The sequence below is a fragment of the Neovison vison genome, chromosome 1 (genome assembly GCF_020171115.1).
Source record: "Neovison vison isolate M4711 chromosome 1, ASM_NN_V1, whole genome shotgun sequence".
Classification (NCBI taxonomy): domain Eukaryota; kingdom Metazoa; phylum Chordata; class Mammalia; order Carnivora; family Mustelidae; genus Neogale; species Neogale vison.
Genome location: NC_058091.1, coordinates 181,671,924 through 181,697,569, shown reverse-complemented (window position 1 = coordinate 181,697,569; position 25,646 = coordinate 181,671,924). Strand labels below are relative to the sequence as shown.

At 42.3% G+C, this 25,646-nt stretch overlaps 1 protein-coding gene and 1 non-coding gene across 8 annotated transcripts in view; one reads left to right on the top strand and one right to left on the bottom strand.

Moving 5' to 3' along the window:
* Positions 1–714: 714 nt before the first annotated feature.
* The window catches only part of GRAMD2B (GRAM domain containing 2B), a 111,872-nt gene continuing 86,940 nt past the window's right edge, over positions 715–25,646 (bottom strand). For 3 of the 7 annotated variants that reach the window (XM_044264012.1, XM_044264030.1, XM_044264021.1), the window contains 13 exons: positions 24,537–24,648; positions 21,632–21,698; positions 20,601–20,704; positions 16,166–16,261; positions 13,998–14,069; positions 13,818–13,898; positions 11,330–11,441; positions 10,647–10,769; positions 9,882–9,969; positions 8,870–8,974; positions 5,143–5,236; positions 4,410–4,490; positions 715–1,951 (listed from right to left, as the gene is read on the bottom strand). In XM_044264012.1, the coding sequence (XP_044119947.1) occupies positions 1,910–1,951; positions 4,410–4,490; positions 5,143–5,236; positions 8,870–8,974; positions 9,882–9,969; positions 10,647–10,769; positions 11,330–11,441; positions 13,818–13,898; positions 13,998–14,069; positions 16,166–16,261; positions 20,601–20,704; positions 21,632–21,698; positions 24,537–24,648 (1,177 nt within the window). In that variant the 3' untranslated portion in view covers positions 715–1,909. Of the gene's footprint in view, positions 1,952–4,409; positions 4,495–5,142; positions 5,237–8,869; positions 8,975–9,881; positions 9,970–10,646; positions 10,770–11,329; positions 11,442–13,817; positions 13,899–13,997; positions 14,070–16,165; positions 16,262–20,600; positions 20,705–21,631; positions 21,699–24,536; positions 24,649–25,646 lie in introns of all 7 variants that reach the window. The other 4 variants (XM_044264045.1, XM_044264055.1, XM_044264040.1 and 1 more) reach the window with 3 other exon arrangements.
* LOC122897937 lies at positions 17,282–17,387 on the top strand. Its single transcript, XR_006382735.1, has one exon. It is a non-coding gene; the product is annotated as a U6 spliceosomal RNA (small nuclear RNA).

Genomic DNA, 25,646 nt, shown 5'->3' with positions numbered 1-25,646 from the left:
ACTATCTGGATGTCTTCTTTTGGGGGGTATAAGTTCTTTATATTTTTTAGGTACTAACTCTTTATTGGATGTGTTATTTGCAAATACCTTCTCCTATTCTGAAGGTTGCCTTTTAGTTTTGTTTTCTTTACTGTGAAATTTAAACCTTTTAATACATTGGGTATTTAATACATTGGGCATACAAAGCTTTTCATCCGTTGTAAAGTTTCTCTGTATAGGTATAGGTAGTTTACCCATTCTTGAATTCCTAATGGGTTTGGACTATACTGACTTAGAACTTTTATGAAACTGGAATGTCAGACATGAGAACATTTTGAAAAATAATGAATATGGCCCTTGTTATGAGAGTATACTATTGGCATGTCACTGATGGGCTCTGGAGATATCATCACATTTGATCCTCTCAGTGACACTTTTTGTTGGTACTTTTAGTCACATACATAAAATGGGGGAAAACGGCCAAAGATCTCCAGGTCACACAACTTATAAAACATGAACCCAAGAATAAAGCATTATTTTTATGATTTAAGAGTTCATTTTCTTTCCCTTGTATCATTGCCACCCCAGAATTTAAAATTATTTTTAAGTTTTGAAATGGATACTTGGGAAGAGAGAAGTATGGGTGAGTTGGAAATAGTAGAGAGGAGGGAAGAAGCAATTAAAAAGGCCACGTTGTCTTAGTTAAATGAGTTTACAAACTGACAGAACACAGTGTTAGCAGGGCATTTTAGCCAATGAGTATTTATTAAAAGCCGGGGGTGGGGGGTGGTGCACCAGGCACAGTTCTTGTCCAACAGGCTGACAAATATAAATGATGTAACCAATTCATTTATTAGCTTATCTGATTAAACAAAGTACATTTCATAGAAATGATTATAAAATGCATTGCCAATAGAAACAGAGTATCATTTATATTACAGATCTTATGGTACCTAAATAATTATTAATAAAAACCAGCCAACCCATATGGTAAATAGAAGTTAGGAAACTGCCAGTCACTTCTGGTCAGTAAGAGAGAGAAGCATTCATTTGTCGTGCTGGGAGGGGTTTCAGCATTCCATGTAGGCAGCCTGTTTCAAAACTAACATCATCCACCTATAAACTTAAAAACTCAGGGTTTTTCATCCAGTATCAAATCATATTGTACTTTTTGGTTTAAAGATTAGTTTTGGTTTTGAGTAAGTTTAATTTAGTACTTCAGCTGCATGTGGTCATAGATTCTTGATCTGGGCTGGGTGACGATCAGTCCAATTAAGTATTAGTTACAGGAACAAAGCACAACATAAACAGGGTACTTTTAATCTGCTTTGTGATATTCTTGTCCGTACTGAATTGAGAAGATACGCAGGGTGATTTAAAGCAGAACAGAACAGCAGAAGGGTGGAAAAGAAAAAAAAAAAATGCTGGTGTTCTTTGAGGGAAGTCTGTTTTGGAGAAGCAGGGCTCATTCTTGAAAGGACCGTATCAGGTTTTTGGCACATGATCTCTCCCTTTGTTGGAACGCTGGTTCAGAGAGGTGTAAAGGAGAGAAAAGGAGCACAGAAAGGACTAAAAAGGCACGGAGTGGAGTGTGTTTGCTGATACAGTCACGAGAACCGTGGCACCACAATCACCAGAGTGTCCACCAGGCCCTTCCAGAGACCTCCAGACATGGGTCTGTTTTGTTCGGGCAGCAGCACTGAAAACTTCCTCAGAGAGACAGGGTCAATGTTTATTGCACAGGAACCAGAATTATTCCCCCTCCCCCACTTCCTGAGCTGGAGACCTCCAAGTGCAAACATGGCTGGGGATGCTGGTCCGCCCGCTCCTCTGGCCAGCAGGGAGCGCTCCACCAGAATGCCTCGGGGAGCACCTCCAAAGGGACGCGCGATCGAGGTATCATGTCGGCCTGAACGATTGACCCGGTCTGTCAGTCACCATTCTCAAGCAGCTTCTGGAGGTTGTTTTGTATCTGGAAATAACAAGAGAAGTTCCTGTTCTTAAACAGAATGGCTTCTACCAAGAGCCCATTTGCCATGATCTGGATAATGTCTGAGATTCATCTATTCTACATTGAATAAAAAGTGGCTCCCACATTCAGTTGAGATCAGGCAAATGCTGCTTAATGGAAGTAAACTCTGTTGATAATCCACTTTAAGATGAAAAAAAAGGGGGGGGGCTAAAAACAAAGAGTGGCACAAAGATGCAAATGTTAGGAGAAACCAAAAGAAATCAGATGGAAGGAAAAGAACAAAAAGCCTTCACAGCACCAAGTGTGACCTAAATACAGATAATGGGAAACTGAGCCTTATGGAGCATGTGTGTCCTGTGGTGTCTGACTCAAACCATCAAAGTTGAACACTCCTACGAGATATTACCCATTTCCCAGAAGACTGAGTTTCACAGGCCCAGGTCCGTGACATATCTTTGGATCTCGAGACCACAGGACAGTGTTGGGCATTAGAAATGTGCTCAGTAGATATTTGCTGAGTAAGTGAACTTTCAAGAATTCTGAGCAAGGAATTCTCAACAAGCAGTATGATGATGGGAGTGGGGAACCCCATGGAAGAAAAGATACACACACACGTGTGTATGTGTGTGTATAAAATGGAATATATATATGTATGTATATACATATATGTATATGTGTGTGTGTGTATATATATATATATATATACAATTTTTTTTTTTGAGAGAGTGAGTATAAGCACAAGGTGGGAGAGGGAGAGAGAAACTCAAGCAGACTCCCCACTGAGCCGGATATGGGGCTCCATCAAGCCACCTTGAGATCATGACCTGAGCTGAAAACAAGAGTCAGATGCTCCACTGACTGAGCCACCCACGTGCCCCAGATAGTATCTATTTCTTTTTTTTTTTAAATTTTATTTATTTATTTGACAGAGATCACAAGTAGGCAGAGAGAAAGGTGGGGGAAGCAGGCTCCCCGCTGAGCAGAAAGCCTAACACGGGGCTCGATCCCAGGACCCTGAGATCATAACCCGAGCCAAAGGCAGAGGCTTTATCCCACTGAGCCACCCAGGTGCCCCTATCTATTTCTATAGACCAGTCTGTAATGTCCTGCAGGCACCCAGGGTTGGTGAGGAGCAAAGCATCTAGGACGTCTGCGCTGGGAACTTCACAGGTGCTCCCCTCAGTGCCCTCCGCCACCACACACAAGTTTCACACACGAACTGGGAGATCAGCCACATACTCAGTGGCAGACGAAGGGTGAAAACAGAGGTCTGCCGCTTCTGCTCCGCCATGAATGTCATTTGCGGCTCTCAGACAGTAAGTTTACTTATTTATCTCATGACCTGTAAAAGGCATTGCCTTTGTCCCCACCCTGTTACTCTGTCCTGTCTTTCCTACCTACTCCACAGGACCGGAGGTAAACAGAAAAGCAGGTGTGCAGAGGAAGAAAAAGAAAGGACATAAAGACCCTGATAACCAAAATATCTAAAACACACCTCCAAAGACAGAAACCTGGAAGTAAGAGCTGGGGGGGCCAGCTGTGAGTGCACCTCGAGTCTGCACCCCCCGCTGCGGACGGCCTCTGCAGAGCGGGGAGGACCCGTAAGCCAGAGCAGGATTGTTCATGCCCAGAGTCCTTTGAGCTGTGTGGGCAACTTACAACTTTTAGAACTTCCACAACAGCACTGGGGCCCTAACCCCACTTACTTTACTACTGCTGCTTCGGGACCAAGGTTTCTGGTGGGAGTGCAGGCCTCCGAGCTGAGGAGCTGGGCTCTAGAAGAAGCTGAGGCGGAAGGCAGGAGACGCAGCCATGTATGTCTGCCCCCTGTGGACAGGTTCTGTCCCTCATTACAGTGGGGTGCCCTAGCTGGGCCTGGCACCAGAGCGGGAGGGAGTGCAAAAGGGGATGGGCAGGAATTTGGGTGCTTCTAGCCCCAAAATGCCCTTGTGTACCAGTGTGAGCAACTGGATGGAGAATGATGACCAACCTGTTCTCCAGGCCAGTGTGGAAGCCCGACGTCTGTAAGCATGGCGGGACACTTAAAAAAATATCTCTTCAACTCTCAGCAACTCACATTTTAAAAAAGAAAACTCTTTGCGTGGCTACACCCAACTTTCTCTAGGATGATTTTGGATTAAGAAGAGTAAAAGTTTCCAAGTTTGTCTATGGAAACAGTAGGAATTCTAGGTCATCCTTTGGTTTCAAGCAGAACTTTGGAAACTCCTTGGCTCTTAATCCTTCAGTAACTGAGTGCTAGCCACCATTTAGTCTAGCAAAACCAACATCATTTGGTTCATTTGTATTTCACATTTCTTACCAGGTAAACATAACTGCACTGTTAGGGAGAGTTACGCTGGGCATTTGTGGTAACAGTCTAAACTGAACCCCTGTACCTGAAACCCTTCCTTAAGGTTTAGGGCAGAAACAAACCACCAGATGAAAGAGAGGGACATACCGGAAGGAGAGGTGAAGAAATGTTAGTTAGGTTTAATTCTGGGCCGGTTCTCCTGTGCCAATCTTCCTGTCCGCCCTCCTCCTGGCTTCGAAGAATGACACAGGTTTTAGGACAGATCTGCTCGAAAACTGCCCTACTGTTAGATACTTCTAGAGGGTAAATGTACGTCAGAGGTTTACTGGCAAGGCCTCAGGTTGGCCTGTGAGGAGCAGCAAACACAACAGTGGAATCAGACCTGGTTCACATTCCAGATCTGCCAACTTTCTCTGTGTGTCTCTTTGAGCGAGTTACTCGGAAACTTGGACTCTTTGTCTGCCGGACAGAACAGTGACATCTATCTGGCAGGGGTTCCAACAGACTGAACACAGTATTTCATGGATGGCAACAATCGGCCTGGGTGGGGCTGGGCCCCACTCTGTGGTGAGGATACTTCCTGCTGTGTCCCTTCCACTGAGCCCTGTGTCAGTGGTCACTGGCCGTCGGGCCCTTGTGGTAGAGAGAAATCTTTCTAAGGAGGAAAAGCCAAAGCCACATGGAGAGTGAGACTGAAATCTGTTTCTGGGTGGAAATAAAAAAAATACTCTTTTTCCCATTTACAGTGACATCCCCTGGCTGGCTCTGCTCACAGAGGCTGCTTGCTACCCCATGCTGGTGTTTGTGTGCGTGACCCGTGCTGTCTGACCATCAGCAGACACCACGGCTCTCACCCCAGCCCAGGAAATATGTGAGTCACCTTTTCTAATTTCATTATGTTAGCCGTCAGCTCTTGGCAGAGGACCTCCACATTTAATTGTACTTGTGACCCCAGGCCGGATGGTGCTGTCTGTCTGTAAGAACAAAGAGAAAAATGATTATGTGCAGCGGTGGCAAAGGAAGGGGAATGAACACATTTAAAATTTATTTGTACAGAAAACTGGGTTACAGTCGCCAGGCGTGAGCATTTCACTTGTTAACATCGGAAAGGCTGGACATCTCTTAACCTGTTTTTGTGGAAGTGGCCGTGTTGTACCTTGGCTTCTGAACCAAAAAAATCAGGCAATTCCGCTCAAGCACATGGCTTCTTAGACCTTATTCACCTCGAATATCCTTGCTGTCCCCACCAGACCAGAAATGAGCAAGAATTATTGTTCTCAGTCATAGACATATTTTTGGAGGAGAGACCAGGAATTTTATTTATTTACACAGGAATTTTAGTCAAATTGCTGCTCAAGTGTGAGACTTTTCTAGTTTGGGATTTGCCATGCCTAGAGCTGGCCTTGTCTTACAAGGGAACGTGGATTCATTGTGTACCGTTTCAAGTATTTACGTCATGGCCTCTTCTCCAGGGCTCAGTGGGGTCCCATACCAGCTGAAACTGTAGGAAATTGAGCACTGTGTGTACATTTTCCTGGAGAAGTGGTCTAAAGCCTTTGAGCAGATTTTCATGCTAAGGTTAAGAACCATGGTCTCTAGCTTCTCCATATTTCTTGGCTGTAATTTATTTAGCCATTAAGGTTTTAGATGGCAGTGATGGGTCTAATTATTTAACACAGGTACTTGGTGAATGACTGAGGATCCTCTAAACATTAAGAAAGGAATTAGATGTTTTTCTGTATACTAGTACTAAAAACAGCTTTGTGTATCCCTGAGCTGCACCATCAAAATCTTAGATCCCAGACAGGAAGCTGAATGGGAATCTGTCAGTGTCTAGAGAGAACGGAGACCCACGGAACTGATGAATCAACATTAAATCCTGACAGCATACAGGCTACTGATGCACCAACAAAGCCAGTAAAAGGAATGGATTCTGCGACCACTAACCGACCCACTTACAAGTGTGGATCCAGCTATGGGGCAGCATGGCTGGATCACCTTGGTGAAAGGAAGATTAGGCTCAGGTCTTATAAATCACTTTATGAACATATTCTTCCCATCATGGGTGTTCTTGGTCCCATGTCATAATCTTTGTGATTTTTCCTTTAAATGATGATTCTTTACACTACTTCTTCCTGGGTTGTTTCTTTTTTTTTGTGTGTGTGTGTGTGTGTGTGTGTGTGTGTGTGTGTGTGTGTTTTAAGATTTTATTTATGGGCAACTGGTTGGCTCAGTTGGTTAGGTGTCTGCCTTCGGCCTACGTCATGATCCCAGGTCCTGGATCAAGTCCTGCATTAGGCTCCTTGCTTAGGGGAGTCTGCGTCTCCCTCTGACCCTTCCTACTCTTGTGCTCCTTCTCTATCAAATAAATATATACAAAATATTTATTTATTTGAGAGAGAGCACACACAAGTAGGGACAGTGGCAGGCAGAGGGAGAGGGATTAGCAGATTCCCCACTGAGCAGGGGACCCAATGTAGGGCTTAATTCCAGGACCCTGGGTTCATGACCTGAGCAAAAGGCAGACTCCTAATGACTGAGACACCCAGAAGCCCCAGGTTGAGTAAATAGTGGAATGAATATTCCCTTTGTTCTTTTTAGTGGGAGTTTCCCCCTCATTATCACCAAGTGAACAAAATGATAAAATCAGACATAAGGTACATTTTTGTTAAAAAAAAACAACCCTCGGGCACCTGGGTGGCTCAGTGGGTTAAGCCTCTGCCTTCGGCTCGGGTTGTGATCTCAGGGTCCTGGGATCGAGCCCCACATCAGGCTCTCTGCACAGCAGGGAGCCTGCTTCCCCGCCCCCATCTCTCTGCCTGCTTCTCTGCCTACTTGTGATCTCTCTCTTTTAAAGAAAACAAAAACGAAAACAAAAAACCAATCCTGTATATGATAGTGAACTAGGAGGGCACACTATATTACTCTGGCCTAAGTATGTTAGCATTTTGAACAAGAAGGGAGAAAGTAAGGGCAGGGTATAAATCTATTCTAGACTGTTCTTTATGTTTCCACTATATTGGCTCAAAAGTATATGTTATGGTTCAGAAAGAACCTGTATGCCAGCAGACATGTAAGCCACAGAACGAGACTTTAGGTCATTATTTGAGCATAAAGAGGCCCTAGAATGGCATAATCTAGTAATTCTCCAAGTACAGACCCATGCCAGCACCATCAGCATCACCTAGAACTTGACAGAAATGCAAATTCTTGGGCCCTCCATTCTAGTGCTTCAGAAACTCTGGGGAGGGGCCCTGCAGTCTGTTTTAATAAGCCATCAGATGATTCTGAAGCACACTCTATACAGTCTAATCTAGTTCCTAGGCTGTTCCTCACAACCAAGCCACTGGTAGATGGGAAAGCCTGTCCTCCGTGTAGTCATACTGACTTGCATCTGAGACCTGATTTTATTATAAACTGTATGACAGTAAATTATTTCTCTGGGTCTTAGTTTTCCTCATCTGTAAAATGGGAATAAAAGTTGTCTTAAAAGGCTGTGGTGCTGTCTGTCAAATAAATAAATAAAATCTTTTTAAAAAGTCATGGTGAACATAAAATTAGAGAGAATTGCACATATATATATATTTTTGTTTTGTTTTGTTTTGTTTTTTTAAGATTTTATTTATTTATTTGACAGAGAGAGAGCACAAGTAAGCAGAGTGACAGGCAGAGGGAGAGAGAGTAGCAGGTTCTCTGCTGAGCAGGGAACCTGATGTGGGACTTGATCTCAGTACCCTGGAATCATGACCTGAGCTGAGGGCAGCTGCTTAACCAACTACACCACCCAAGCACCCCGCATGTTATCTATTTTAATAGAGTCTCTAGCAGGTGGTATAAACTCTGTAAATGAGTACCACTACTTGTAGAACTTGAGTTGGGCACCTGGCTGGCTCAGAAGAGCTTGTGACTCTTGATCTCTGGGTCATGAGTTTGAGCCCAACGTTGGGTATAGAGTTTACTTAAACTAAAAAAGAAAAACCCAACAGTTAAAAAAAAAAAAAAGAAAGAAAGAAACTTGGGTTACAAGTATGCTTTCTAACATGGAGTAATTTATTTCACTTTTTGGTAATGGATCAAAATCCTTATGTATATGGATTTGAAGGAATGAGCTCGGAGTGGGTGAGATAGAAAATTCTTCACAGATGTATTCAGCTAATTACTAGTCACAGAGGTCTTAAAAGTACTCAAGAATTTTGTGAATATATGAGTTAATGTAAAGAGTTAATATGTGATAAATGAGCTGAGTTATTTGAATTGCTTCTTTCCTATTAGTGTCTTCACTCACTGCCATTTTAGTAAGATAAACTGGTATATTTTACTAAGTGGGCCAAGGTCACAGCTGAGTCTTGGGCTACCAAAACAAGATAATGTAAAATCAGGCATGTTTCTTGATAATCTGGCAACACTCTAGCAAGAACAGTTCAGAATCCAGGCATTCATTTCTAGGACCCTCCCACCCACCCCTTTATCCCCCCTGGATGCACTTAACAAAATGTCTCCTATGGAATGTAACCTCAGTTCACATTTGCTAAGAAGGATGGTAAGCGCCCAACATTAGACTAGTCTCAGGAGCAAGCAGATGATAGCACGGGAGGGAATCGTCTTACTCCTGATGATGAGTGTCCACGATGGAGGTTAGTGACCCCAGCCTCTCCTCCAGATTATTAATTCTGTATCTCATGTAGAAGGTCGAGATGATTAGTGCACAGACACTGGAAAGGGATAAAAGAGAAATTCTTAATAGGTTCATGAACTGACATTCATGAAACTGTCAACTCAGGGCCAGTGTTGTATCTTTAAGGCAAGGTATTTTCCAAAATTAACTTGCCAGAGAGACTTGAAAAAGGTCTTTTTTTCAATAGGCTGATGGCTTGTCACGAAACTTGAGAGCGAAAACAGGATTTAAAATCTTCTGGTCCAGGTTCCTCAATTTATAAACAACGGCCATTCTACTAGGGTCCCTCAAGGCTATGCCCAAGGTGGATTACCAAGCCTGTGCTCCTCCCATGTGGTGCTGTGTCCCTTACTAGGAGGGCCTGGCCAGTGAGTGCCCAGTCTCGTTCTCTGGTGACTCACAAGTTCCCTTCTTTATCTGGAAACCAAACTGGGCACATTCTCCCTGGTAGTAAGGAGAACCTCGAACTGGGTCAGCCTATTTTCAGAAAAACAATTGGTTAAAGGCTGGAAGCTGAGGAGGAAAGGCCTTAAAGTTATGCCAGAGTTTTCACAGTAAAAGGGATGATGGTATTTTGCAGTTGTTTTGGCCTCTGTCCAGAGAACATGGGATATTTGAGAAGAGAAATAGTAAGGCCAAAGACGCTTCATCATTCACAGAACAGTTTTCTTAACTACTAGTATCCACTCATAACGTAGTCCTCTGCTGGAATTGGCCCAATTTGGTCTTCCTTCCTTCCATTTACTTAAATAAGGGAATGAATAGGAAAATGTAACCTAAGCCTAAGGAAAACAAAATGTTGGAATAGGAGACAAAACTGTCAAAGGTAAGATGTGGGTCACATGAGAGACAACTGAGATTTACAAGGACTCTTGGAACCGTGAGACTGTTCTTTTAGAGAAATGAATGATTTTAAGTCACTCATAGTAAATTCATTTACTTACACAATTGCGTAAAATATAAGAATATGGTGGAGAGTCGTACATGTCTGAGACTTGAATTTGTGTAGGACTCCAGTGGTTTCTGACTGACCTGTTGGGAGAAGAAAAAATGGTTTTAAAACTACAACACACCTCCTTCATCCAGCAAAGTCCCTGCAGGGAAGAGGTACTTGAAAGAGGTAATTATTCCAGGATAATAGACATTGAAGAAAACATTGAAGCCTTCCAGGTCTCATATCAGTATAATTGGTAAACAGCTATTAGGATACTTATTAAGTAAGCAATAATTTAATTTGAGTTTCATCACCAGTTTTTGAGTAACATTCTCAAGATACTAAAAATAATGAAGGGACCTCCAGGAAGACAAGTCACCTCTGTATCCCTCACAATAAAGCACAAAGCTGGATAATGTTTGTTGAATGAGTACATGAATTAATATGCACAGAACAAAGACCTACAGTAGGAAAGGAGGGGTGGGAATATGAAAGGCAGTCATAAACTGAAATATGAGTGCCCTTTATTTTTTATTGAAGATTTTATTTATTGAGTGAGAAGGAGGGGCAGAGGGAGGGGGAGAAGCTGACTCCCCACAGAGCAGGGAAGGCAATGCAGGGATTGATCCCAGGACTCTGAGATCATGTCCTGAGCCAAAACGAAGAGTGGGATGCTTAAGTGAGCCACCCAGGGGCCCCTGATATATGGGGGTCCTTGAAAAGTTACAAGCTGATGACTACCACACTCCCTTACCCAAGACATTCTGTTCCTTACCATGTACAGGGAGACTCTTGGCTTTTCCTTCAGGCACTCTATTCACATGGGCATCTGCCCGGGTTGGTTTTGTTTCTCCCTTGGAGACGTTCAGAACTGTCTGGGATTCTGTCACATGGAAATCTATCAAGCCAAAATGGGGCTGGCTAAGTTTCCTTCCCAGTGCGTTTAAAAACACAGCATCAACCACAAAGCAAATTAATCTCACAACATGCATAATGGCTGAGAATATAAATGGATCTTCTCACAAGTTGGTTCAGTGGTTAGGTATTGAAATTCAATGCTTAAGAAGTAAGAAAATGATACAAGGACAGTCTGTCCTTAGCCCACTAACTTACTGGGCCCATTCAGATAGAACAGTGAACAATATGACTGAAAGAAGAGGTAAAACAAAACAAAACATTTTGTGTGTTTCTCTTTGAACTGCCCTAATATGATGTCCATTTAAGAGATTTATTAAATGTGTATAAAGAGAAATTTTTTTTTAACCAAGCAGACAATTCTTTTCCCTGAAACTTTCAAACGACCCTTTCTCCAGAGTCTCTTATTGAATTTTAATTGTTAATTAGTCCCTTCCTGTTTGACAAGGTGGTTTTTGTTGGTTTGGTTTTGTTTTATAGGGGTGAGATGAGGATATCTGGTGGAGCCTTATACTTTAGGTAACATACAGAAATTTCTCAGACCTCGAGAGTTCTCAGATTCGGGAGTCTGAGAACCAGAGCTGCTGTATCCTTCCATGTCTTGCCTTCTTTGTCGAACCACTCCATCCAGATCTGAGAATTCATCGTTGAAATCCTGAAGGGAAACAAGGAAGCGTACAGAGTCCAATTCCCCTCAGTAAACAGACAGGCCTCTGTAACCCCCACACTTGGGCCTCACCTATAAAATACTGAAAAAGAAGGGAGGATTACCCCATGCCCCTGGGATTTCCCCAACAGATCAGAGTATCTGGTGAGCAAACCGATTTTTCTGGGCCGTTAAAATCCTATCAACAGTGGCCAACTTGTTTGAAACAACAAATGTTTAGAAAAAGCACTGCTGATGATTGAAAAAGCTTCCAGGGTCCAACTGGAAAAGTCTCATTAGCATTCTGTCAAGAGAAAAAGTGATCGACGCAGACATATAGGAGAAAAGAAATAGAAGCACAGTTTTCTAAACCCATGTTCTCAATGCAAAGGTGTTCTTTAAATCATAGTATAAAAAAAGGAATTTTAATGAAAGGAAAAATGCCTTTAACAAATTAGACACTGAAAGCGAAGTTTTAGCTCCTTTCCACCAACCAAATTAAAGGAGAGGCTGTGCTATAACTTGTGAGTTATAGAAGGAGGATAGAGGCGTGAGCAGTAGGGAAAAAGCAGGGATGTTTAACTTTTATCCCACTTGTTTCCTCCAAGTGCTTAAGTACTGAAGGGACCACAGGGGTCATTAAAATGTACCCTTCCCCACTGCCAGGAGGTGCAAGTAAGCTGAGATTTTCACAGCTGAGTTAGCTGCCAAACAGCAAAGGACCAGCCTTTCAGCTTACACTGGCTATCTGTGGATCGTTTCAATAATTCATTTCCGTTCATTTCAATTTCATGCAAAAATATACAGGAAAGAGAAAGTTGAAGAATTCCAGTCTCTTGGATTTAGTAATTACTGATTGAAAGCCTATCATGTATCAGGCAGTACGCAAAGCTCCTCAGACCGACGACTGCGCTTAATCTTCACAGCCACACCATGAAGTTGGCATTTGGCTGGATGAAGAAACTGAGTCGCAGCAGTTAGAAGTGCTTCTCTGATGGCGTAACTCAGCTGGGCGGAACCCAGATTTGAAACCAAGTTTGTTGGATTCCAAATTATACATCTTGGTTGTTTTTTTTTTTTTTTTTAACAACTTCCCACTACTTTTTTTCCCTAAGGTGTTTTTTTTGAGATAAAATTCAATGATACAAAAATCATCATTTAAAGCATACCATTTAGTGGTTTTTAGAATAATCAGAATGTTATGCTGCCATCACCACTGTCTTATTTCAGAACGTTTCCACCACCCGCACAGTGAATCCCTTTACCTAGTAGCAGTCACTTCTAACTTCTCCCTCGCTCCATCCCTTGGCAACCACTCCCCTACTTTCCCTGTCAGGTTGTCTGTTTGGGACATTTTGTATAAATGGAATCCTACCGTATGTGGCCTTTTGAGTCTGGCCTAGTGTCGTGTGTTCAAGGTTCTTTCATGTTGTATGTGTCAGTACTCCTTTGTACGGACAAATCATATTCTATTGTATGGACACACGACATTTGATTCATCCATTCAGCAGATGATGGACATTAGAATTGTTTGTTTTTTGGCTATTACGGACAGTTCAACTGTGAACTTTTTTTTTTTTTTTTTAAAGATTTTATCCATTCACCTGAGAGACCGCGAGAGAGAGAAAGAAAGAGTGAGAGAGAGAGAGAGAGAAGCAGACTCCCTGCTGAGCAGGGAGCCCGATGGGGGACTCAGTCCCGGGACAACAAGATCACGAACTGAGCTGAAGGCAGACACTTAACTGACTAAGTCACCCAGGTGTGCCAGCTGTGAACATTCTTGGATGACTTTTTATGTGTACATGTTTTCAATCCCTGTACTACTTAATAGCTCTCAGAAGATCTGTAGATGTGAAAGCCATGGGCTCATACTATTGCACTCAAGGTATTCCGGTATTTAACAGGAATCAATTTGGGAATAAGGACTTGAATAACTATGGCTAGGACTCTCTTGGGCTGACATCACAGCATCATAAGTACAAATGGGGGGAACTACTTTCCACTGGAGATTTACTATTCAGTCAACAAAATCTAAAGGGGGAAAAAAATCTCTTTCACTTGGTGACTACAGAGTTCTTTTACAATTGCAAAACACTGACAAGCAAAGACAGCAAGATTTTACAAACATCTCCACTGACCACTTGCTCACCCAGACAGCCCACTATCCTGTTTCTTTTCTAGGATGGCTCTTTAGTTACGTGAAAAAAGTTTATGGGCTCCTATGGCCCCCTTTTCTTCAGCACAGAAATGCCCTTGTCTTCAGATTTGACCTCAGATTTTAAGGTCCTATGCTACTTCCGTCCCTTGATCCTGGTGTAAGGAGAAGTGTCATTGTGGGACACGTTCCCTTTCTGTGGCTTTTAGATTGTTACGTAGGCAACTCACCAGAGGCAGAGATGAAGGGCGGTCTGCGCGGAAACTGTTTTCAAGAGAAGATGGGTTGGGACTGTTCCCGACGCTCGTATTCTGAAATTAATGAAACAAAATGAAAAACTAGATCAACTAGGAAACCAGCAGAATTAGAAAAGAGAGACAGCAACTGAGGCTCAGGGATGTTGTACTCACGTCTAAGTGTCCACATACAGATTTCAGTAGCTTGTAAGTAGAATCTCTGGAGAGGAAGGAGACAAATATGTACTGGAAAACAAAATAGTCATTATTAACAGATACTGTGTGGAAACACGTGAGAGTTCAGTGTGCAAAAAAATTTATATAATTTTTTTCCTTTTCAAAGGAAAGACTCATTCACCCACACATTTTTTTTTTTTAAATTCCATTTCCATAATAAACCAAACCTCTTCCGCCACAAGGGCAAAAAACCCCTCAAACCCCATTTAGGTAATAGCAATGTGAAGGTGCTACAGCACTGAAACAGATGCCCCAAACAAGCACACACAGGCTTAAAATAAAAAAAGTCATAATATTAATAAAAAAAAGGCTAGTGATACTTGCTAGATCGTCTTTAAAGCTTGTTCTCCCGCCATCCCTCCCCCCCTTTCTTTTAAGGTATTTAACATTTCCCAAGGGTCCTCTTTCTCTGTTCTGACCTAGATTTCCACTAAGAATTTCCCAGAGGCTCCTAGAGGCTCCTTTCTTTTTCAAGCCACTTTCAGATTCTCCCTTGTACAAATATGGAGATTTTTCTAGTGGATGCATGTAAATGTAAGTGATGGGCAAAAAGTGAAATCAGACTAGAGAAGGAATTTGGAGACACATGACATAAGGAAAAATGAATTTACCATGAACATGTTAAGTGGGGGCGCCTGGGTGGCTCAGTGGGTTAAGCCTCTGCCTTTAGCTCAGGTCATGATCTCAGGGTCATGGGATGGAGCCCCGCATTGGGCTCTCTACTCAGTGGGGAGCCTGCTTCCCCCCTCTCTCTATCTGCCTCTCTGCCTACTTTTGATCTCACTCTCAAATAACTAAAATCTTAAAAAAAACCATGTTAAGTGGTAAAGTGTTACATATGTTAAGAAAATATTAAAAATCACTCTTCCTCTGTTTGAGCCACAGAATCTTTTCAGAGCCCCCTTCCAGAGTATGTGAGGGGCAGAGAGAATCTCAAGCAGACTCCGCCTGCCTGCAGAGCCCATAGCAGGGTTGGATCCCATGATCTTGAGATCAGGACCTGAGCTGAAATGAAGAGTTGGACCCTCAAGTGACCCTTGGCTTCAGTTTTCTTTTCTTTAAAGATTTTATTTTATTTATTTATTTATTTAACAGAATAAGAGAACAGGAAAGCACAAGCAGTGGAAGGCAGCAGAGGAAGAGGGAGAAACATGCCCCCCCGCCAAGCAGGGAGCCCAACATGGGGTTCGATCCCAGGACCCTGGGATCATGACCTGAGCCAAAGGCAGACGCTTAAGAAAACAGGCCCAGGCGCCTGGTGGCTCAGTTGGCTAACAACACTTACCCCTTCTGGGTGGCAGTGTGGAATCAATGAGAAAATAGAAGGAAAGCATTTAGTGTATGCCTGGCAAGAAGTACTTAATGCCTGTTAGCCACTCGTATTATAAACTTTTTTTTTTTTTCCTCAAAATATTAACCTATTTCCTACTCTCATCAGAATAGCCTCTTTTCCTCCACCTTCTTTCCCTCTCCAAGTTATCCAGTAAGGTTGGAAATGGAATGCAGCTTTTATGCTTTCATAGAAATAGTAGGTAAGAATTTAAAAAAAAAAATAATTTCAAGTGAGAAATGAGTAACCGAACTATTCCACACCCTCTTTCTGGCTAAACTGAAATAAACACCACTATCGATGCAAGTATCCGGTCACACATGTGTGGCGCAGCTCAAAAGTCAAGAGAAATACAGAATTTCTATACAGAACAGTACTTGATGCAACCTGGAAACAAAGAGGTGCTAGAAACTGGTCCCGAAGCTGACCTCACATGGCAAGCACCGGGTTCATATATCGGGGATAGCTCTGGTGAAGGACCGAGTAAGGTTCTGGGTCCCAGAGACTCTTCAGTCCCATCCCCTCAACAATGCAGTGGTGGTGGTTTTAAATATTAAAGAAACTCAATATATCAGTTTAGCCTCTTCCAAGAGATACTAGAGAAAGGGGAGTAGGGAAAGAATTTTCCGTTTCTGACCTTGGTCAAGCAAGTAGAATTAAGTCAGCAGGAAACGCAAAATTGTCAACAATTATATTAGAATAAAGCATCTTGTGAGGGGAAACACTATACAAACAGGACAAAGCGAAGGCGCCCTCGTCTCCGAGGCCTACTCACCCGGTCTGTGACTGTTGCTATAATTAAGGCATTTGGCACGAGGAGGGCAGTTTTGGTTTTCTTTATGAGGGTGACTGAGAACGCCGGAATAGAGATCTGAAACAGAATCAGTTCACACTGGTTGAGTGTTCACTGAACACGACTTCAAATCTTCATGTAGAAGGAAGAAAAAAATTTTTTTTAAAGTTTAACGAAGAAATCCAAAACCACCAGGGAGCTCTCCAGCCTCCAGGAAAAAAAAGCCAGTCTCCTCCAAGTTCTGCTTCCAAAGCCAGAGGGTAAATCTGCCTCATCAATTCTACTCGAAGGGTTGGGTGAAAAACCTTGATCTTGAGACAAGGCAATGAATGCAAAATGCACATTCATCTTAAAGGTAGGCCCTGGCTCTACAGAAACAGAGTGCTTGTGGCTATCCCCCTAGGGCTAATCTCCACACACCACCCTCTCATCTATCCTTATACATACGCAGGTATGGAAAACCTTGACTGACGCTGTTATAGTGGAATCACTACTGGACAGAAAGTCCGGGACCTGAATTCTCAGTTGTTACTTTTGTGAAAGCGAATAAAGGAAACCTTATTTAAAATGCAATCTGGACGCCTGAAGGGGGAGCTCTCCTGTACCACTTCTGGTCCTCAGGTGCAGACCCCAACAGGAAGAAGCCCACTTGACTACCCACCCCAGCCAGAGGAAGGAAGGATTTTTCCTTGCCCAGCAACAAGCTCAGCCAATGAGAAGGCATGAATGCTCAATTCTCTTCAATGAGCTTTTGTCCAAAGAAGCCACCCCCCAACTTCCTCCTTTGCTCTATAATTTAATATTTCTCTCCTTTGATCTCGACTGCGTATGGTTTGCCAGAGCTTTGCATGGCTCAAAGTGCGATTTCTCTCCCGTTCCTGAATAAACCCATTTTGCTGATAAAACCACTGGCTGTTTTACTTTTTACAGTCCATACTATCTGCGTTGACCTACTCGATCTTACAAACCACACTTTCTAAGTCTCAGGTTTCTGATTTGTAAAATGGAGATAATCTTCCCTGCTTCCTGGGATTTTCTGTGGATTCAGTGAGATAATATATGGAAAATGCCTAGCACTCTTTAAGAAAGTAATGTATTGTGCTCATTTTGGCAGGACATATACTAAAATTGGAATGATACAGAGGAGATTAGCAGGGCCCCTGTGCAAAGATGAGTGGAAATTCATGAAATGTTCCACATTAAATAATAAAAAAAAGTCATTCATTTCCTCATTCATCTTATAAAAAGAGGATGAGTGAAATAAAAGAACTTAAACAACTTCTCTGGTTTGAACAATAGAGAATTAGAACAGATGAGAATGTCATTTTAATTAGGACAGTCCTATAAAGTACATGCTCTGAGACTAGGACATGTGTTTACAGAGGTAGGTGACTTGTCCAAGGTCATAAATGGGTTATGAGAGAATCTGAATCAATCCAATCCAAAATGTGGGTTCTTTTTCATCCAGTGTATTACAAGCATGTAGCAGATAACATGAAGAATAGATATTCCAATATTTTTATGTTATATCCCCCCAAGCCAGTTTGGTTTCAAAAAGAAATGGGCCATATCACTTTAATCATGATAAAGAGTCACTTGCATCCACGGTAAAATGAACTGACTCCCTCCACAGATACACTTATTCAAGTGTACATTATCTTGTAAAAATGCTTCACATATTCTAGAAGAGAGCAACAAGGTCAGTGGGGAAGAGGAGGGCCTTAGGTTAGTACTGTCAGTTTGAAGGAAGAAAACTGAGCTTTTAATTCTGAACACTGTCTTTCCTGTATTTAGGTTTATGAGACAGAGATGTTCTACTGCCCCTCCAAGTTCCAGATGGGAAGACTATGGAAGAATGAGGGGCTAGGGCGCCTGGGTGGCTCAGTGGGTTAAGCCGCTGCCTTCGGCTCAGGTCATGATCTCAGGGTCCTGGGATCGAGTCCCGCATCGGGCTCTCTGCTCAGCAGGGAGCCTGCTTCCTCCTCTCTCTGCCTGCCTCTCTGCCTACTTGTGATCTCTCTCTGTCAAATAAATAAATAAAATCTTTAAAAAAAAAAAAAAAAGAATGAGGGGCTAATCTTAATGAGATATTTCCTAAAAACCATTGCTGAAAAACTCTACTGCCCAAAATTTTGAAGTGTAGGAGATAACTCATATGGTAAACATTAGGATAAATTTGGGGGAAAAAAAGTTAAGTCTGCCAAGATGGATGAGGATATAAAAATGAGTTTAATTTTGTTTCTGAGCAGCAGCACAAGCACACAGAGACTACACATTTGGTTTTTTTCATAATCTAAGGCATGGAACACTCTTAAGGAGTTTTCAATCAACTGCTTAATAAGTATAAAATGACAACCAGATCACATGTGAGAAATAAAGTATAAATCATTTTTCAGTTTGAGTCTAGATGGGATATGATACATGCATTTAATTTTACCAGTATCTGAAAATGCAGTCAGACTGACCAAAATGTCCTGATTACATTAAGGCTGCACTTTGTTAATATTTTTCCAGGGAAGGGTGCTTAGAATTTCCCTCCCTAGAGTGAATTGTGAACTGCCTTTAGTTTACGCGGGATCGTGTTGGACCCAGTTCTGTTGGCAGTATGGGAATTCTGCCACAGATCTGTGGCCCCAATCTCCTTGCCACCATCCTGGGAAGGGAAGAAATGTACAGATCACTACTACAGTTCTCAAGTTCCTACCTCCTGATGATTTTTAACCCCTTGTCTCTTAGATGAGCTATAGCACATGCAAAAGCAACCCCGCTACTACCTTTTTGGAAAACCAGTGTGTTAGGCCACTCCTTTTCTCTTTTTTTGGTCTGGTCATTTCTCTTTTAGGTAGATAATGGATTTTAAAACCACTGCTAGGATCATATTAGCTTCAAAGTACACTTACTGAGTTTAAGAATTCCCCCATCCCTTAACAAAGACTCATTCTTCCTTCACTAATATCTCCAGCCCTGCTGCTTTCATCAGAGGTGTTAGCTCTAAATTCCTGGGAATCATCTTATCACATTAAACTGTGGAGATTCCTGGATCAGTGGGTTAAAGCCTCTACCTTTGGCTCAGGTTATGATCCCAGGGTGCTGGGATCGAGCCCTGCATCAGGCTCTCTGCTCAGCAAGGAGTCTGCTTCCCCACTCTCACTCTCTGCCTGCCCCTCTGCCTACTTGTGATCTCTGTAAAATAAATGAATAAAATCTTAAAAAAAAAAATACCAAAAACTGTGGAGATTCCTGCTACCCAATCCCTTCCCTCCTCCATGAACAAGTTCTTACAACTGAGCAGTCTAGAAATCCGAAGTAAAACTGCTTAATACTGCTTTGCGTTATACTGATTCAGGTGATCATATTTATCAAAATGTTTGTCTAAACACAACTCTACATAATTATAGAACAACATCAAAATAACATGTCTGACCTACAGAACAATGTGCTAGTCGGCGGACCCAACACCAACAAAATCAAGAATTTTCCCTTGTATTTGTTACATAGTCATTATCCTAAAGATTGCCAGGGGCTTTAGGGAGAATATTTAAATAAAACATAACTACCACTCAAAAAGTTTTTAGTCAGCAACTTCATGAATATTAAAGCAGCTTGTTCATGAATCAGAAGGATTAACAACTCATTAGGTCACGCAAACCTAAGAAGTTTCTCAGACTCCTTGTTCTGGTGGCCCGAATGAACTGTAGTGTGACATTGCAGGTCAAAGGGAAAGAATGTCAGTGGGATGGTATTATCTTTTTCCTTCTTATGACATAGTCCCAGGGTCCTCCTTTCGGAAGGAGTGGCTTGGGAAAGCTGCCAATTCCTCCAGGCTATCCTCCTTAACAGCTCAGGTGTCTTGGGCCTGTGTTCCCCCAAATCTGTTTAATGAGGATGAGAACTTGTCAATCATTGTCCACTGGGGAATGTGGATGTACGACTCTCTCAGACCAGGCCTTAAGTGTTCTAATTCCTGCTCCTTTGGTGCTGGTTATGGTACAAAATGAGCTCCCTTAAGCCTGTTTTTCTACATGTCTGATGTGATAGGAATAAGGTGTAAAAATCGGTATTTATTTAAAAAATGGTCTTGGGTTTAATATATGTCTTTGAAACAAATGATGGCACGCTCTCCAAATGGACAACTTTGAGAGTTCTCTAGTGACATCTGGGTAAGGATTGAGCATATGATTGTGGTAGAGATCTATGTATATAAGGAAATAAACTGAGAGTGGTCTTTAGGAGAAAAGGGAAGTTAGTATCAGTTAGAGGTATTTAGAACCTGTAATATTTGGAACTATGATAAGGGAAATAAAGACATAAAGGTATAACAAGAGTAAATATTTATCAACATTGCTACACTTAAACAAACTTGACTTTCACAACATATAATAAAGTGCATAGCTTTCTTTTAAAAAATTATACCAACCTTAGTGTCTTTTCCAAAGACCTTGGAATGAAAACAAATCCAGTTTTCTGATACAAAGAGCTTCCCTTGGTATAATATCTCTTTCTGTAGAGCACAGGTAAAACCTGGGAAAACAGACACAGACAGGTATAAGAGGACTTGCAATTTCCAAATGAAATAAAAATCCCGTAAATATGTTGGTGACTTAGGATTGGCAGAGATAATATACTCATATTCAAAAGATCTTTCCCCTCTTTGTCAGCTGTCTTCCGTGGAGTAAAGCTATGGGCATGAGAGTTTGTTTTTTAATTCAAAGTCTGACATGCTTTGGTATGAAACTCAAAATGGCCAGGCAAGTCTAGCACTACAAACGAGAGTTTGAGAATGGAGTTTCAAAATCCTCTTTTTAAGGAAGGCGTGTCACCTTGAGCTCGTTTTGGCATTCCTGCCCCTCCTACTCTGGGACGGTCACTAATGACTCCTTTGGAAACTGATGGTCTCAGTGTGGGAAGAGCATGTGACCCACATGATTGGGCCTCATGGCAGGAATCCAGCCTCCTGCTTAACATGGGTATACTGAGAGGCCAGAATGGAACCTTGGTCCTAATGAACCTAAGAGGAACAGAGGTCTTCACTGGCATGCTGAGCAGGATGTCTGGGGGTGATCCTTGCGCCCCACATCTAGGGATTGACACATCTGCACATTAGAATCTGTGCTTCCTTTCAGCCTTCTTCCAGTGTTCTCTGTTTCTCCAGTCTCGTTATCTTCACTCTCAGGACAATCCATGCACAGTGCATTTCAGCCATCAATACAGAGGTGAGGAGATCATTCTGGAATCCTCTTAGAGGGTCCCTGTTATGAGGACAAATTCAGTTCCTGGTCTACTTTCCTTCAGGTGCTTGGTGACAGCTGAATGAAGTTGGCACCACTGCTACATTGTGACTTTCAAAAGCCTGTTCCCCTGGGTGCTTCAGTCCCAAGATGGAGGCCGCTTTCTACCCCCAAACCAATTAGCATCTCTTCAAGTTAAGTCAAACAGACCAGAACTTACTTTGCCTCAGTGGTTCCTCAGTTGGGACATCAAGGAACAACTTGTGGAAGTGCATATTGGCCTTGTACTACAATGAGAACACAACACAGGCATCACCACTCACATTTCTTGGTGAAACATTGTAAATTTTGACTTCAATTTAAATTACAAAACAAGGGATGCCTGGGTTGCTTGGCCCATTAGAGTCCAACTCCTGATTTCAGCTCAGGTTGTGATCTCAGGGTGCTGGGATCGAGCACCACGGTGGGCTCTGCACTCATCGGGGAGTCCGCTTGTGGATTCTCTCTCTCTCTGCCCTTCCCCCCAGCTCATGCACCTGCACTCTCTCTCTCACATAAAACTTTAAAATAAATAAATACACCTTTAAAATACATAAATAAATAAATAAATAAATAACCTAACAAATTTCCCCTCCCTTGATACAGTCGCTTTAGGAATTCCTTCTCTCTGACCTCACAGTCTTCAATACAAGCCTTCAGAGTGGGCAGGGCACAAGGTTTCATTTTCCAACAAAATTAGTGACCTTCCGGTTGGACAGACATCTGTGACCATGCTATAGCTGGTGGTCACCGTTCTGCCCAGGTGGCTCGACAAGGATGTCCCTAATAACAAATGGCATGAAACTCCAAGGGATCTCACCAGGGAAGGTAGCAGATCTCAGAGCCCTCCAGATACAAGGACTTTCAGAGGGGGGCAGAGGTTGAAGGGTCAGATAAACCCAAGTTCAAGTCTTGGCTACACCTCTCCTTTGGTGTGTGATTGTGGCCGAGTGAGGGAGCCTGGCTGAGCCTCAATTCTTCTGTGCCAGAGGACAAATACACTACTTGCCTCAAAGGGCTCCCATAAGGCTTAAATGGTACAATTCATCTGAAAGACCTACCACCTGGTATTGTCACTCTCACTACTTTTGTTGTGAGAGCATTTCCTTAGTCAGTGTCGGGGGAGAGAACTCTCGAGGGCGGTAAGAAGACATGTGTTTAGACAGCTGTGACAACAACAATGGACAGCCAGCAATTTCCATTTGGTAACTTGCCTTTACAAATACCATTCCCAAAATAACCTGGGGAACTGGTGTCCCCATTCCATGGGTCTGGACAGTGTGCCTCAGGGAAACTGAATCACTGAACTGGCGCCACACGGCTAAGAGGTAGAACTGGTCCTCCTTCCACAGGACCCCTGCCTGACAGGATGCTTTTGATAAAAAAAAGTCTTGTGAGCCGAACAGAGAGATAGTATAAGCAGGCCCTTCATGTTTTATTATCCAAACTAGGAGTGGTCTCAGTGACAGGACTGGCCCTAATACTGCTCTAAGGAATTTAGAAAGGTCATGAAGATGAAAGACGGTCCCCACAAGTCAGCTATTCTACAAACACCTCATGTAAAGTAGGTCACCTCATGCTGCTTCCTAAAAGTACATTCAGCATTCAGAACATTACCTGGATTAAAGCTAGGTATTTCACGGAAGTTTTCCTGAGGTTTTTTTTTTTTTTTTTTTTTTTTTTTTTAATGGCTACAGTGAGAATCAGCTACATGACTTGATTTTAAAAATAATCTGGGCCACGGACGCCTGGGTGGCTGAGTCTGTTAAGCATCTGCCTTCAGCTCAGTCATGATCTCAGGGTCCTCAGATCGAGCCCCACATTGGGCTCCTTGCTCAGCAGGGAGCCTGCTTCTCCCCCTGCCTGCTGCTCCTGCTGCTGTGCTCTCTCTTGCTGACAAATAAATAAAAAAATCTTAAAAAACAAACAAACAAAAAAACCCCCAAAAAACCTGGGCCCAAAAGAAAAAAAAAATCCATGAAACAAAAAAACCTGAACATGGATTCTTAAAAAATGTGAACATAATAAAAGGAAAAAAAAAATAGGTGGTGGGAATGATCTATATTAAAAACAACAGATAAATGGATAAATGCAATCATGCCTCCTGACTGGATTCGGGGGGTGGGGGCAAAAAACATTTATAAAGGCCTCCACAGGGGCGCCTGGGTGTCTCAATTTGTTAAGTGGCTGCCTTCAGCTCAGGTCATGATTCCAGGGTCCTGGGATCAAGCGCCGCATCAGGCTCCCTGCTCAGGGGGGAGCCTGCTTCTCCCTCTCCTTCTGCCTGCCACTCTGCCTGCTTGTGCTCTCTCCAGCTGTCAAATAAATAAAATCTTAAAAAAAAAAAAAAAAGGCATTTACTACTGGGACAATTATGGAAATCCAAAATGGTTTTTATGTTAACACGATTTTGGTATATTTACTGTTAAGTTACATTTCTTGTGTGTGCCAATGTTTTTTTTTGTTTGTTTTATTTTTGTGTTTTTTTTGTTTTTGTTTTTGTTTTTTTTTTGTTGTTGTTGTTCTTAGGAAACACATATTCAAGTATTTAGGGGTGAAGTGTCAATAACCACCTCAAACCATTGACTCCAGTAAGTATTCCCCACTCTAAGACACTGAACTGGGCTTTCACACCCATCTGGGGGTGTTTGAGAGCAAAAATGAACTACTCCTGGACAAGAATCATGATCCTATTCATAGGTTCCCCAACCCCCCAGCCCCGGTGCAGCTGGGGAGCCTTCCATTCATACAGGTGCTGTATCAGGCTCTTATTTTAATGCAAGGCTATCAAAGCTCTCCTGGTCTCAGTTAATTATTAGACCAGCATGTGACCAAACTGTTCCCTGCTCTCAGGGTGCTTGTCAGAGTTAGGGGGCACGGTGTGGAACCCACCACTGCCCAGGATATACTGAAAGGTCATTGAGGAAATACAATCTTGATTAAAAATCAACCAAAGGAACGGCAATCTCGTCTTTCTTCCAGATTCCCAACCACACCTGCCTATGGGAGTCCTGACCAGCAGGGAGATGCACACTTGGGTTTAGTGTCCCTGCCGTGACATGACGCACAATGCCTTCCCAAGTTACCTGGCTGGAAGACGAATACTTTTTCCTGTCCACCTTAGATTCATTTTTGCTTTCTGCTTTACAGTCGTTCTTGTCGCTTGCTAAAGAGGTACCATCAAAACTGGATTTGGACCTGAAGAAAGAGAATCCAGGGAGTCTGTAAGATGAATTTTGTATGCTACTCATTGACTGTATTGTGACAAATCTTGATTATTATACAATCACATGAGAAAACCTTACATTTGTTTTTCTCTTCTCGACCTTGGTGATCACTCATGATACTCTGTGAGCATTTACACGTATAGTGTGTAGGAGACTGGGATGATTTCACCAGGCCGCAATCTTAAACTGGAGAAATGTGAACTTGTAGAAGGGAGAAGTATCAGCTGAACTGTGAAGGTCATTATACCATCTCAAAAGTCTTTTAAGCAGTCAAAGAGGAGCAATATAGGCAAATTATTAAACAAAACTACAGCTATAGTTCAAGCAAAGAATATTTTTGTTTCAGATTTTCATTAATATTTAACATGTGTTAATTGAGGAGGGCATTTTATTAAACCCAGGAGGCATACAAGGCAGTCTTTTTCCTTAAGGAGCCCAAGAATTCATCAGACATCTTTTTTTAAAAGGCAGTACAAGATTTAGCACCAAATAATACATACCAGGGGTATTGGGGACAGGTAGAGAGATACAAAGTCCAACAGGAGATAAGAGAAGAGGGGCTCAATAGCACTATATGGGTTTAATACACTGGGTCCCAGAGGATGAGCAGGAGGTGGGTATGAGAAAAAGAGAGACAAAACATCCCAGAGTGGGGAAAACAGATGTGAAACCAGGATAAAAATGAAGAATGTATTTGAAAGTCAAGTCTTCCTTTGTTCTAGTGAGGGCAGAGGTATTTCTGAGGTGACTCTGATCCTGGCTCTCCGTTTGAGTACATATGCGAATTTGCACATGTCTTCAGGCCTACAGACACACAGAATCATTTCAAAGTAGAATGCATGTATGATTTTTTGAGGTCTACATAGGACCAACTTTTAGGATACAATTATGTGGGATTATTTTTGATTATTGGGAAAAATAGCACAGGAAATTCATGATTCCACAATATGATTCCTTACAAAGAGGCTC